Source organism: Gouania willdenowi, chromosome 14 (assembly GCF_900634775.1).
Source record: "Gouania willdenowi chromosome 14, fGouWil2.1, whole genome shotgun sequence".
NCBI classification, from domain to species: domain Eukaryota; kingdom Metazoa; phylum Chordata; class Actinopteri; order Blenniiformes; family Gobiesocidae; genus Gouania; species Gouania willdenowi.
Window position 1 is genome coordinate 21,411,850 of NC_041057.1, and position 15,978 is coordinate 21,427,827.

At 38.8% G+C, this 15,978-nt stretch overlaps 1 protein-coding gene across 2 annotated transcripts in view; it reads left to right on the plus strand.

The window, feature by feature from the left end:
* gabra3 (gamma-aminobutyric acid type A receptor subunit alpha3) overlaps positions 1-15,978 on the plus strand; it is a 159,340-nt gene that overhangs the window by 22,220 nt on the left and 121,142 nt on the right. For both annotated transcript variants that reach the window (XM_028466497.1, XM_028466498.1), the window contains exon 2: positions 2,721-2,827. In XM_028466497.1, the coding sequence (XP_028322298.1) occupies positions 2,742-2,827 (86 nt within the window). In that variant the 5' untranslated portion in view covers positions 2,721-2,741. The remainder of the gene's footprint in view (positions 1-2,720; positions 2,828-15,978) is intronic.

The following is a 15,978-nucleotide window of genomic DNA, read 5'->3' on the forward strand; positions in this document are numbered from 1 at the left end:
ATTAACATTAGTTAATGCATTATTAAGCATTAATCAACAGTTTAATATTATGTTAATAATAATCAGAACATATGAATTACCATGTCAGTGAATGCATTAATGGGCAGGTAAATAACGTCTACCGCACAGAGCTAATGAAAACATTATGAAGCATTAATACAAGTTACACAATGTAATTAGTTATCCTTAAGTATGCATTACTTATTAACGTCTGGTAATAATTTATTATGGTGTATCATCTTTGACAAACACATTCATAAATGTATAGGGTTAGTGCCTCATAATGCTTAATAATGCATTAACTAACATTAATTAATTATTGTAAATTATTGTAAAATGTTTCTACAGCCTTACTGAGAAGATTATGTATAGGCTTTTCTTTTCTAAGCTTTTTTGGATGTTTTAAAGGGTAACTGACTTGCAGTAGAAATGTTTATAACGTAAAATGTGTTACCAATAAACAAAAAATATGTACGTTTAAAGTAGTTTTTATACCTGAAAATATAATCCATGGGGAGCAGCCATGTTGGGCCAGATGTGACACAAAGTTGTTGATTTCAGTGCAATCTGAACATTAAGTCCCACCCGATTTCTATGATTTTTCCTCTTTAATTTGGTTTCTGTGGTACTTTCCTCCACATTGTCATTGATATTGTTTTTTATATATACATATACTCTGGATAACGCAAGCATGTGTGTTGGAGCTTGGAGTGTAAATCACCAGATTGTTGACGATAGGTAGGTTGTGCTCTCTGTGCGTTTGTAAGTGCTTACTGTACTTCCGTGTGGATGGCGTTCCGATGCGGTAATGTTTGTGAGTCTGTGCTTCTATGAAGAGCAGATTGTGGTCTAATCAGACGTTTCATCAAGCTACGTGTGTAGTGGTGAAACAGCGGTTCGGATCATATCATGGTTTTGAGTCGCGGATAGGAACATTTTTCGGATCAGCTTCACGTTAGGATTGTTTGTCCCTGTGATTGTAGTTACACATCTCAGCTGTCACTGTGCAGTGCTGAGGGGCCGGGCTGCCGTGACTGGGCGTGTCTTATCTGCTCCAAGATAATGAACAAGGCATTTTTTAAATGTCCCCCCCATAGTAGCAGGTCAGCAGAAACCTGGTGGTTTAGTTACTCTTCAAAGAACAATGACATTTTTTAATGAATCAATGGTCCATTTGTTATACACGGTCAAGCTAAAAGTCATAATAATGTTGAATTTAAAACAAGACATAATTTTCCAAAAAAAAAAAACTAACATACTAATATAAAAATAAAAATGCTATTACTTTTTTGACATAAATTCAAATGAGTTGTTTAATAAAACAAAAACAATATCTCTGAAAAAAGCATCTCATGTTTTTTTTTAAATTTAGAGCCACCTGGCTGTGCTAAACGTAATGGTTAGCATAATGGTAATAACCACCACGCCTTATGGACAAGCAGGTTTTTAGGCCGCGCGACTCAAAACGCCACTCACTTTGTTTTTGTTTTTCTTGTTGTGTACACTAGTTCAAATCGCTACTCCTCTGTTATTCGTGAACGGATCGGGATGAAATTTGGTAGGTATATTCTATGGATGTGTACGCATCGACGCTCGGAGCCTGATTTTTGATTTAAAGCCCAAAAGAAAAGAAAAAAAAAAGACAGTCGATTTCTCATTTTTTTACGAGTCAAATTTTATGATGGTTGGTGGTACCAAATCATTGGCACATGCCAATATATAAATGGGGCCCATTACCTCGAACGTGTCACGGGGGCGGGGCCCATTTTTCAAATGACTACTCCTCAGTTAGTTCTCGTTAGATCGGAATGCAGTTTGGTATAAATACTCCATGAATGAATATGATGAGACGCTCTGAGCCCTTTTTTTTTAAATGGGGCCCAGGGGCCCACCCCTAATTTCCCGTAATTGCCAAATTCATGGGAACATAGATTACAATTATGCCTCGTACAATTTGATTAGGGGGCCCGGGGGCCACCCCACTTTTTTGGGCAATTTCCATTAAAGTCATTTTCTCATTTATTTGTCAAATATTGCGACAGTTGGTGGTACCGAATCATTGACGCAAACAAATATATAAATGGGGCCCATTACTCCGTATGTACCATGGTGGCGCCAGGGGGCCCCTTTTTTCAAATGACTACTCCTCCGTTAATGTTCGTTGAATGGGGCTGTAATTTGACATACAGTAGATATTCTATGAGCCGATGTCAAGAGACTGTCTGAGACCTTTTTTACTCAGTGGAACCAAGTCATTTGACTGAATTCCGCGGGCCCAGCCATAGTTCATTCTAACTTGTTCTCCTCCTGGCTGCATTACAAGGACTTAAAAAGAAAGCAATCCTATCAAACCTTTTGGTAGAGCTTACAAGTAAAAAGCATCTCAGGTACCCTTTAACAACACTCCCTCTATTATAAAAACCTCCAATAAAGCCTTTAGTTAAAGAAGCATCCGCTTTAGTTTAGCCACATAAACTTGACAAACAATGCCAATTTTCCAACTGCTTTTTGATTTAGGTCACTTAATAAAGCCAAGCACAACATAATGTGCCCTGCTGGAGTGGTATAAAATTGTAAGGCTATAAAAGAAAAAATATAGACCAACAAAACAACATTATTCATGCAAATTAAAAACATAAACTGACGAAGAGCACGTAGATTGGGGATTAGAAATATGCATGTCTCAAACATAAACACTGTCTCCTTCCTCTGCTTTTCAGGCATCTCCTGCTTAAACTAATATGGCTGCTGCTCTTTGGAAGCTTAAAACACAGACTCTGAGCTTGTGGATTGTCCCCCTGCTGCTCAGCCTTCTTCATGAAACCAGGTACAAACACATCATTGTTTACTTTTGACTCACCTTCCAATCCTCAGCATCGCTCTCTGCACTTAATGTGTCTTTTCTATGTATTACTCAGGCTCACCTGGTGCTCATGTGTTAATCCAATCAAAAATGTTTAAAAAGCACGAGTTCATGTGTTTAAGGAAGAAACTGCTAAATTTGATGGTTTATTATAGGGGTTTGTATTGCCAGGAATCTGACGATGCGATTCACAATTTGCATGTCACGATACACTAAACATTACAATATAATCACGATATCAGTAATGACTAATTTCACCTTTACAAGGACAGAATGGTATGGAATACAATTTATTTATTTTAAGTTATGACAGCATGTAAATGGTAACTAACTGTAATTCAAGTACCAATATAAAAAAAACAAGTGGTATGTTATTACATTTTTCAAAAATGCTTAAGTTATGCTTTGACAACAGATTCTGATTCTGTTAAGTTTTTAAATTGTTAGCACAATTAATTGCTTTTTTTCATTAAAAAACATGATAAAAATCGATTTGGATATTTTTTTCGAGCAATGCGATAATCGCAATATTTTGCCGAATCGATTTTTTCTTAAACCCTTCGTTAATTATTGAAAATAAATCCAAAAGGTGACTGAAGATGAGAAGTTTCAATGTTTGATGACAGGTGAAAAAAGATTTACGTTACGTCTCTGACATTAATGTCTAAACCATCTCACGTCCCAACTCACTCTTAATTACATCAGAAAGCAGAAAACATTAAGTGAACTCCTGCTGCTAGTACAAGTAGCTGGTGCCTGTTGTATTATATATGTACATACAGTATATTATCTTTGGATTATATTTGCATTGTGCGGCACGCCACGATTGTCCATCCACAGCGTTTTCACTCCTGCATCCTCTGCATATTCCTTTCTGTGCGTCAGAGTCAACGGAAACAGGTGAGAACTCCCGTCTGCCCGGGAGCCATTTTAACCACGCGGCCTGTAATTTCAAATGAAGAGATTGCAGAGGTTGCCATGTGAGTTACGCTATGTTAGTTGATAAAGTTGGATGTGAAGCCAGTGACTATAAATCACTTTTGGACGTTTGCATGCTGGGAGAGGCTCTCTGAACCTGGTGACAGGGATTAGCTCAGTTTGCTTTGACACATTGCCACTTGGCTCTCTTTGCTCATAACAAACACACAGTGCCAGCAATTACATATATTAAATAGGAAATAGTAGCCTGGAGAAGCTGTTTTACTGGAAATTGTGCCCCTAGCCTACTGGGGTTTTTCATCAAACTACATACACATAATCTATGTAAACCATCTGAGTAACAAATGGGGGGAAAACTAATGAGCCAATCCACACTGTTTATATTCAATTAATAGCTAAAAGTTCATTATTTATATTCCTAGAGATAAACTTGTATGAGTTCGTCCTCGGTTCAATCACTCACAGCAAGGCCAGAAAAGAAGAATGAGAGCAGAACTGCTGTTATTAGTATTCGGGCTGTGAATACATAACATAAGGGAAGTCATTACATGTGAGGAGGCCTGTGGGTAAACACTCTTGATGTATTGAGCGCTGACATGCTCAGGGACAAAAAGCTGACATTTTAATTATCCATTGAGAGTCCTTTGATTTTGGTACATGTGCAGCATTAATACTCAGCACATTTTTGTTTTGTTCAACCCAAATCCGAAAAAAAAGGAAAAACTTCCCTTGGGTTCAGTCGAGGATACATGTTTGGATTGGTTTTCTCTTGACAAATGCAAACTTGCACTCAAAACAGAATTTCTCTTGGAATATGCATCTAAAATTAAAACTGTGCATTAACTGTCTATCAAAGTTTCTAAATAATCCTCTGACCGTCAGCGTGCACATGCGAAAGTGTGTGTGTATGTGTGTGTGTGTGTGTAGAGCGGTTTCACACTTAGAAGTGCCACCTCTCTGATGGCCACTGATGTTATCAACCGCTTTCAAATCAGCTTTACTGCAGTGGAGGCAAGGAGACTTCCCTAATGGATTAAGGTGTAAGAGACAAATCCTTTCCATAAGAGTCTGGCGTTCCGCGCATCATAAAATTTCCTCATTCTCCTGCACACTCAAAAATGAAGCATGACTTAGCTATTACTCAGAGCAATCCCTGTCATACATATGAATGAGAAGTTTGCACTTCAGGAAGAGGAGGTCCATCAATCGTTCAGCTTGCCTTACCTCAGCCTGCACCCTGATACAGTCAACACATTAACAGGCGTGGATAGTTCCGCTACCTTTTTTTCTAATTTGCTTCCAAGCACCTAGCTTACATGTCCTATAATCAATAGCTACTGTATAAGTGCAAGTGTGCTAAATACCTAAACATGAATTTGATGTGAAGTTGCCCAGGTTCTCCTTGCAGGTCTTGGTTCATTGCACATGAATTATTCACTGCGTGGCAGAAAAGGACATCACTTTGAGATGTGACTTGGACTACAAAGACCATTGTTCCATCTGTCGTGGCAAGGTTGATATGTTGGAGGTCTGTACAAGGATAATGTATTCAGTCCTGTGCAATTTGACAGATTCATTCATTCATTCATTCATTCATCTTCCCGACCTGCTTTTTCCTACTCAGGGTTGCAAGTGTCTGCCAGTCCCTCAACGCGCACCATAGGCAAAGAACACACCCCAGACCGGTCGTCAGTCCAGCACAGGACAAACAAAAACAGACAGACAGCCACTCACACTCCTCCCATTCACTCCGACAGCCAATTTAGACTTTAGACGGGTTTTACTGATTTGGCTTGCTCCGCGTTTACATCCGCTCCAAACATGCCAACTGATGCAGTGTTATGTGCTACTCATTTAGGCTGCCGTTACTCGAGTAAAAACTTCTCTGGGTATAAATGAGAGGAAGAGGACATTTATTTGTATAACGTATTTCCTACACAAGGCAATTCAATGTGCTTCAAGTGATTAAAAAGTGCAACACAAAAAATCCATAGGAACATTAAAATCAGCAGGAAAAAACATTAAAACAACTACAATATAATAAAAAAAAATCTCTCTCTCAATTGTACGCAGAAGAGAAAAAGAGTACGTTTAACTTTAACATTTAAAAATGTTCACATTAGATGCTGACTTCAGCTCTGCTGGCAGTTTATTCCACTTTTTTGCAGCATAACAACTAAAAGCAGCGTCACCATGTTTGCTGGTAACTCTGGGCTCTACTATCAGACCTGTGATCATAGATCTGAGAGACCTGCTGGGTTCATACCTGACTAACATCTCACTGATATATTCTGGACCAAAACCCATTTTTAGATTTAGACACCAACAGCAGAACCTTAAAATCTATTTAGCCGGTTCTACAGTATTTCAACTTCAACACTTGCTGCGTTTGATTAAAGCCGAGAGCATTTATGTTCAACAATGCACCCGAGTTACTCTAGCCTTCAATTGGAAATGCTCCGATTCCGGCCGAATCAAACAAACTATAATTTCCCTTTCTGATCCGCTCTAGACGTGGTTTGCATGTTCACACCGACTCAGACGTGGCAGATATTCAGGGCAAGTGAATACTACAGCAGTTATATCGCTGTGGGTTTGATTGTTCAGTGTGAACGCACCCTTGGAGAATTTGATGAATGTAACATGTTTTTGGATGGTCAGAACTACCTTTTGTTCTGGCGTTTGTATGGTTTTCCCAAACACAAATGTGTGGCTTCATTCCGATTTTAGCTCATTTTTGGTGTGTCCGTTAAGTCATTATACCAACATTTCAACTTTCAATCTGTGAACATCAGAAATAGCATTTTTTTTTAAATGCTATTTATTGTCCCTAGCAGCTTTAAAAACACGAATGATTGTAAAGTTCAAAAACCACTGCAAAAGCTGCATTGAAAATATTTTCTGACAGAATCAGCACAGCTTATTTTCTTCATATTCCTAATATTTCATTTCAATGGAAACTTGACTTTTTGCTTGCTGAAAACACATCTCTCTTGAGTGTAATTCATGTCTGAAATTCCTTTTTCCTTTGATATAATAACGCAGCATTCTTGTGGAGATGTATAAGAATCACAGTGAATATACATAAGGCAGAGACTTTAGGTTACTTGGGGGGGGGGGGCACATAACTTCAAGAGGAACTCAGCCAAAACTTCAAACTGGAGGTACATTCCATCTAGAAAGACACAAAGTCATTCTAACAGTGTTTCTTTATTTTTAAACAGTGTGTTGGGGTGTATTTAACCTTACGCCTTCCTCAGAAGTGTCACCTGATGACAATGTGTGGTTCGATGTTCTTACAGAGTTGCACCATCAGATGACACCTTTGAGAAAGATGTAAAGGTATGACGAAAACACCTCAACAGTGTTGGAAAACAAAACCAAAGAAAGAAAAAGTATCTTCATCATCACCACCTGATTGCAAACAACAATTTTCAACAGCACTTGATCTCAACTATTACATGGACAGAAATCGGAGGAAAATCTAAAAAGACTAAATTAATTACTTATGACCAATATGTTGGGATAACCACAACAAAGTTTAAGGTCTCTGTAATTTGTCATGTATCTTTCGGTTTCTTGGTTTCACACTATTACATTGAGTATGAACATCAAACTTTGAAGTTTTTTGTCTTCTTATACGAACTAAGGGCAGGACCTAGAAATCAGACTCCATAGTGACACACGGTGATTAAGGTAACTGCAGTCATCCACCAAGCTGCCATGTGGGGGTGCGCATCAACTGTTTAATCACAGTATCAGCTGTGCTCCGGTGCTAGAGAATGCATGACGGGACCCAAAGGCATCGGACGGGTTGGGTTTGAACATATATTTATAACTGGTGGTCGGAGTCAGCCACATAGTGTCATTTGCACGCAGCGTTCTTCCTTTCCTGCTGCAGCAGCTTTTTCCCAGAAGAATACAGCTTCAACTGCAGCAGTAAGAGCAGGATCCACTGTGCAGGCAGAATGGAGCAAAGTAGGACAATTATAAAGGAATACACCGTTGAAACATTCCTTTTTCTGCACATTAACGTGGATTATCCTTATCTTTGATGCATGGATTATGTAAATAGATCTGATGGGTCTCTTGCGTGCACTGCGCCCCTGTTTGTGTTTCACATTCGCCTGTTACCCGTGCGCTGAGCTGATGTTAATATTAACAGTTGTTTGTTGATAAAATCTCACCTGGGACATCACTGTGGGATGTCGAGCAAGTCCCTTAACCCTAACTGCTCCCCGGGCGCTACACCATGGCTGCCCAATGCTCCTCAGGGATTGGTTAAATGCAGAGAAAGAATAGCCCCTCGGGGACAAATAGAGTTTCAATAAAAGAAAAAAATAAATAAATAACTGGTACTTTAGTCCATTGTGCTTGTCTTCTTTCAGTCTCCAAGCAGTCTTCTTCTCATTCGTCTTTATTTCCGGTATTGGGTCACCTCTCCAGGCCATCGTGAACACGCACCAGTGTCATTTGGCGTCACCATCAGCGTCATTTGACTTCATGGCTGCAGAAGTGCACGGGAAATTTTGCCCCAAAACAGCAAAATACAAAATGTGTCACACAATCTGTTCAAGGCAATAGAGAGAAATGTGTGTGCGCTCATTCTCTTTGGTTTTGAGCGCTTCATCAACAATTAGCATTAAAAGACTTTAAATTAATGTTTATTTTTTTCACAAATCCTGCACTATGCTCCTTTTAAAAGTTTATGTAAATGTCAAATAATATTATTAGTGCTGTTAAGAGATTAAGAAAATTGTGCGATTAATTATTCATGCTCTGTAATTAATTAATCTAATTAATTTGTTTTTCAATCGCACCTAAAAAATTGCTGAGAAACACCCTCAACTTGAGGTATTTTCATTTAAATCACATTATTGTGGCAGATGAAAACATTGATATATAACAAAGTGGCTTTATAAAGTAATTTGTTTGTTTTTAACAGACTTGAATAGATGCAGGCGTAGCCATTTACATTCCGCTGCATTTGAGACTATAGTCCCAAGGGCTTCGTTACATATTGATGTTTACTTTTGTCAATCTCCAAATAATAGAAAATACAAGTGAAATAAAACGACATATGTAATGCTACTGTATGTTAGCACATCATAAACAGTAAGAACACTTTTCTGACACCGAACTTGTTGCTTTTTCTCTCCTTCAGAAAGTATTGTTTATCCAGAGAGTTTGTTCATTTGTCAGTCACTGTGTGTGGCAGCATGTAGCAGTTAGCACTGTCAGAGTGTCCACGCCAGCTGTCCGTGCTCGCTGCTACATCCAGGTAGCAGAGTCAGCAAAGCTCTGATGTTTGGCAAACTCTTTCTTGCACACAACTGGGCTTTTGTTTTCCATCTGGTGTTTTTAAAAGCCAAATGTAACGCAAACGAAGCTGAGAAGTTCGGCTGTCTCCCATCTTGTATTGTAGTCTGTGCATCAGTATTATGGGTATACCGGGTCCTCCTGAAATAAGAAAGGTTCCGCCCTGAGTGTTTAAAAAACAATGATTAATGGCGTTAATTTTTCCTGTAATTCATTAATCGCAAATATTGTGTTAAAGTGACAGGCCTAAATATTATACCTGGCCAATTTCAAGGACTGTGTTCGCGGACTGTGTGGGGGCTTCAGTAAATCTATCTATAAAAGCAAGGAACGTCTGTGTGCTAGTGGAGAGCATATCTCCCCGACGCAGTGTCTGATCGATCTTAAACTTTGTCAACGGCTTGCGCATACCCCGAGTGTGTGCATCTGTAACTTTGGAGTAATTTGGTCATTCCAAAACCAATTTGAAATGACCAATCCACACTGTGGAACTCCAGTCAAACATTGTTTTTGAACACTGATGATGTCATCAACGGTGATGTCATCAGAGTTCCCAATCAGAATGTTCTTACTGATGATGTCATCAACAGTGATGTCATCGGTGTTCCAAGAATGTTCCTATTGATGATGTCATCATTCATGCCTTTGCGTTCTATGCTAATGCACGATAACTTCAAAAGTTATGGACGGATTTTGATGGAATTTTCATGAAATGTTGATAATGGGTCAACAAACAGCTCTTTCAATTTTGGTGATGTTCTGGCCACCAAAAAAGTATATATAGATATATACGTCCCATTAATTTTCCCATCCACACTGTGGAACTCCTGTTAATGTCAATATAAATGCATACCTCCGATGGGCACAGCACTAGTAAACTAAATTAAAAATAGAAAAGAAAGCAGAGCAGGATGGTGCTCGCTGGCTTTTTGGTTTGTTTGTTTTGTTTTGCTGTTTTTCTCCTGATTCCTTTGAGGGTTTATTGACCAGTTTCTAATTATCCTGAGTTCTGGTCAGTACTCAATCTATAAAGTTAAAGAAGTTTCAAGTAACTGATTTGGAAGGGCTTGCTTGTTTAATGAGCAGACGAGATGCAAATGGAGGAATAGTATCACGCTAAAGCTGAAACGTCCCAGCATCCCAAAGTCTTTAAAATTTCATTGGACCGTGCTCTAATTTCTTTTGACTCTGACTCCTTTCCTGTTGATATCAGATGGATCAAGCTAGGGAGCTTCAAAGTAACCAATTAATGGACATCCCCAGCAGGCGTGAATCAAATCGAAGCAGGAATGGATTTCCCAGAAGGCATCTGTACAGCAACACAGAGCTCTGAAATCGAGCAAATGCCTCGCTAATCTCTGATGCTTCTCACGCTAACCCTTTAAGATGTAACGACTGTAACTGAGATTCGGTCATGTCTTTTGACAAATGTATTTCAGATCTTACCTGTGTGTAATTTACTCAATTGCTGTATTAAAAGTGTCCCTGTGACTCACCTCAGTAATCATAGCCCCAGCAAAACATCCACCTGCAACTTCCTCTGAAGTCTTTGAAATTATGATAAACAAGCTGGTCGATGTAGTCAAAAATCTTGAAAACTAACAAGAAAGCAAACTTAGACAAAGCAAGGAAAACAGGGAGTTTATAATATGGCTTAGCTAGAACTATGACGCCAATTTACATGAAGCGAAACACGTTATTTCTTCAATTAGAGGTTTGAACATTTGTATTATTATTTTATTTTATTGACACAAAAGAAAAGGCACGTAGTATTGTTAAGATATAGAATGAGGTGTCACACTTCTAAAACTATCATTGCCAAATATTAAGATTTAAATTGGTTGAATAGACGCAACCTACAGTACAAGTAACGGTAAATACAAGAAGACTTTAAAGATGCATTAGTGGCAGTTTAACAAAGGTAGAGTACATTGTCAAAAATCTATTTAAACAAAGATGGCGGAAAGGTTTTTCTTTTGATAACTAACTCTCAGTTATGCGCTTTTAAAAAAGTAATTTCAGCCATTTGTTGGAAAAGAAAACCAATACCACAAAAAAATATGAGATACTGTATAAGATATTTGTTCTTGTTTGCACTTGTATTGTGTTTTCAACAGCAAGTAAGTATTTTATTGTGAAAGTTATTGAGAAGACCCCAGATAGTCGCTACATTAAGTAAAAACAACCACGTTCAAGAAGTCTGATGGTGGCAGCCTTTACTCCCAGAGCGGTAAATGTGACAACACAAAAACCATATGACTTATTGAGAAAACACTAAATGTTATGTATATACATTAAGTTTTGTTTTTTTGTGTTCTTACAAGGGCTTTTGTCCTTTGAGGTTCCGCTGAAAAAATTTCAGCCATTTGACAAATTACATTTTATTCTATTTTCGTGAAATAATGAAGTATTTCCAATGTAAAATAGCTAACTTAAAGCAGAACTAAGTAACTTGTGCTTAGCGCTCCCCCTGAAGGTCCCTTTTGATTATGTGAATGTCATAAAAACTCTGCACCCCCTGCCGCCTGCCCAACCCCCACAGCTACATGCACGCCTTTGCTCTCCCAAGACGGTAGCAACCGATCACTGAAAAATCACAGTACAACAGTGACACTAAGGGTGCTTTCACACATATAGTCCTATGTGACCATGTGAACAGTATGAGGAAGTGAGACAAGTAAAATAAATGAATGATGTGGGAGTGATACGGAAGGGAGTGTGTGATGTGTTTGTTTGTGTGCTGACAAAGCGGCTCTGAAAATGGATAGAGGGATGGATTAATGGATATTTGTGTGTGTGCTGCCTGATGGAGCACTGGGTTGTGATTGTGTGTGCGCGTGTGTGTTGCCATGACGACAGTTTGTGTGATTGCTTGGTGCTGCTGCTGCTGAGCTGTCACTACATGGAGTTGCTCCGTTCCTCAGACAAAGGTCTTCTGTGCCTTTTTTTTTGCTGGCTCTGCCACAATATAAGTTTGAGAAAAGTGAATTTGTAGACAACCGTGTGCAGCCACGGGGCTGGTCTTAATCTAGCATTAGTTTGTATTGGGCTGCCATAAAGCAGTACGTCTTACCACCGGGTCGGAGGCAGGAAAGTTGCAAGTTTTCTGGCCAGAGACAGCAGGGGTAGATGAAAAACTCCCCAATCACCCCATAAACACTCGTATTGCCCTCATAGGGACAACAAGAAGGATTTATTGAGATGAAAAAGTTATTTAGTTTTGCTTTAAACTTATTTTAAATCACAAGTTTAAAAGAACTGATGGATCTGGATCAGAGTTACAGTGTAAGAATACGTGGATTTCAGAGTGTAGTTAGGAAAAACTTCAAGGTCTGAACATAACACAAATCCAGAAATAAGTTTTGAAAAATGTGTTGAAAGCAAGGTGACACAGTCCACACTCACATTCATAAAGCCAGGGAACCTGAGGAGGTGTGCCTTGACACTTAATTTTGATGAGTTCATCCTCTATTCACTGGGGAACGTTTTTTTTCCGAGAAGGGTAAAAGTAAAGTCAGAGCAAACCAACGAGTATAAACACTGTACTGGCTTTGCAGGCTTGACCTAGAGGCAGACAAACACACACGTTTAAAGCCGCTAATGGACTAATCAAAACTGAACCATGTACGAGGAGGATATACAGATATACATTCAATAAAACGCACATTAAACATGAATTCAAATGTTGGGATTTCATTATTTTGCACTCTTATCATGTGTTCAAGTTAGCATTTTGCTAACTGTGCTGTTGCAAATGTGTCCCTAAGAATTAGACCTGGTGTAAAGATGTTGCTGCACAGTGTGAATTAGAGGATGCACAACGCTGCTTTTGTGATCCTGTAAGGAATTAGGAAACTTGCATGCATGAACAGGTTTTTAAACATCTGCTTTCTACCAGACACAGTCACAGCTGGTGGTCTTAAATGAGAGGGGAAAGCAAAAAGAAAAAAAAGCTTCATTATGGAAATATCTTATTCTGTTTGAGTAAACATTTTCAAAAAAAAAATTTTATTATTTTATTTTGCAATTTCAGGGAAGTAGAATTCTTAAACTCTGAATTGATAAAATTATGTGAATTATTTACAAGTTGCAGCATTTTTTGTGATTCAAGAATAAGTCTCTTCTCTGCTTCAACTAAAACCTCCAACATTTTATATTGCAAGTTTGGTCACTTTCTCCACCACTGCGTGCAATAATAGCTAACCTAAACAAGGCGGTTTTCACCACTTCTGCATGTATTATCATTATTGCATTGACAGCCTTAAATCACGGAACATGTAACAATTATTATTGCACTGAAGATCACTAAACCATACCCACCATGATTAATGAGGTTATATATAAAGTGTCCCAATCCGATATTGATATCGGATATCGGTCCGATATCAGCCAGAAATGCCAAAATAGCGCCACTCATTGTAGCAGACCATGATTCTGAAAGGCAACAAACTCTTTGTTTTACCAACAGACGTTGGATTCTCTTTTTTGAATCTCTTTATAAATAGATTAATGGCTAGGTATGGACATGACTGATGGATAGCTGGCTCCGGCTCTGTGATGAGTGCTATTTTAATTGGCTTGAGTGAGTTCTGCAGTTGGCAGAGACAGTCCCACACTAACAGGAGAAAAGCTACAAACTAACTTATTAGCACCTGCAAACAAAGCTGTTGGACTGCGATCCCATTACGCTCTGCTCTGTAGCTTCACTACAGAGGTGTCACAGGTGCAGATGTGATCGAACCACCAGGTTGTTATAAAGGTTTCTTTCAGAAAGAGCCAAAGCACTGATTACAGAGTCGCCTGAAAAGCTTCTGACAGAATGTGGAGGATGTCATTTAGCCCTGCTTTACAGCCCACTTGGCCCTGCTTCTGTTCTCTTCCCTCATTAACTCAGTTCTTTGTTGTATCACTGTATAGTCAAACGTTATTGTGAATCGGGTGTAACACTGTTTTTTTTAAAACAAATAAGGCACACGCCTCCATTTTGAAGCTTCTGGTTTTGTTTGACAATAAACCTCTGACAATGAACAAACTTGATGTCATTTACAATCTCCTCCAAACTTTTTTCCAACACTGAGCAAAATTTTGGTGGCAAGTCTTTCCACTGACACCCACTATCTCCTAATCCAGGAAGAGTTTGATGTTCCTGCAGGGATGTGAGGGTGATCCTAATTTTATGTCACAGAATGTCTGTCAACAAGACATGAAGTCAAGGTTGGGCCAGACTCAACTCAGTTCGTTTCTATGGACCAGTGTTTCTCAAATTGGGGGTATGTGATGGCACTACAGGGGGTACTTGAGAGAGAGAGAGAGAGAGAGAGAGAGAGAGAGAGAGAGATAATTTAACAAATAGTGACAGTCTTGGTTCCACCCCAGGCGAGATATGACCGGAAATGATGAAATCTATAGAAATAAATCTATTCCAGGAGCCACTAAAATCAGTGTTTTTCAACCTTATGGTCGAGTCACCTTGAGTTTAAATGGGGTCGCTTGAAATTTGTTTAATTGACTGTATTTCTATACTTTCACTTTGTGAATGTAGTTCAGGGGTACACACACTTTTTTTGGCTCGCGACCTACTTCTACCAGTTTTTCACGATCGACTATGTTTATTAAATTAATTATTTATTATTAGTATAATATTAAGGCAAGGCAAATGTATTTGTGTAGCGCATTTCATACACAAAGCAATTCAATGTGCTTTACATATTATGACAGAAAGCAACAGAAAACATTCAACAGTTTAAAAATAATCAGCAGTAAAAACATTTAAAATCTCCCTCTCAGTCACACGCAATAGAGAAAAAAGAAAAACTCCTTTGACTTGGATTTAGAAATGTTTACATTAGATGCTGACTGCTGCAGTTTGTTCCACTTATTTGTATTAAAATACAAAAAAACATATTGAAAGAATAACACTTAATAACTGCGTCCAGCGCGCGCCCCGGGTACCCAGCAGGCTCAATATTTCCAGAGCGCACGGCGCGTTACCCTCGTCTCGAGGGCAAATAGAAACCAGCCTGAGCCCAGTTTGTGGCTATTAAACCTACCTTGACTAATTGTTCTGATAACATGTAAATAATTTCATGTCATGCTGTTCTTCTCTGTTGTGCTGCTGTTAAGCCTGTGTTTGTTCGACGCTGCACGAGTCCTGTGTGCATGCTTTTTTTTTTACGTTTTCAGTCACCACCTGGGATAGAGGGGGTCGGCAGTCTCTGTCACTGTTTATTTAGGGGTCGTGGGCTGAAAGGTTTGGCAATCCCTGGTTTAGAAGAACTTCATAGGCTTCCACACACGTGGGTTACTACTGCTAATAAATATACAGTACCTGGTCAGGTCGGTGTGGAGCGGCTTTGGGCTGGAGGAGGGTCTTCTTCTACTTATTAGTAGAGGTTGTAAAATGAACACAATTGTGGGCTAGCGCCCCCTCACACTGAGGTCATACGCTGAATTGTTTGGTTTCATTTCTGGTAAACGTGAATGTGCCGTTCTCATTCATTTATGAGGTCTTGCTGCCCACGATCGTCTTTGGGGCTCCCCAGAAATTCTGAGGTTTATATTCATATTGACATTAACAGGAGTTCCACAGTGTGGATGGGGAAATTAATGGGATATATATATATATATATATATATATATTTTTTTTTTTTTTTTTTTTTCTTTTTCTTTTGGTAGCCAGAACATCACCAATATGTAAGCAGCTGTTCCTTGACCCATTATCAACATTTTCTGAAAATGTCATAAAAATTTGTTCATAACATGAAAAGTCATGTTATCGAGTGCAGACGGACAGCGTCGCACTGCATAAGCTTAGCATTAGCATAGAATAGAACACTGATGATGAAGTCACTGTTGAT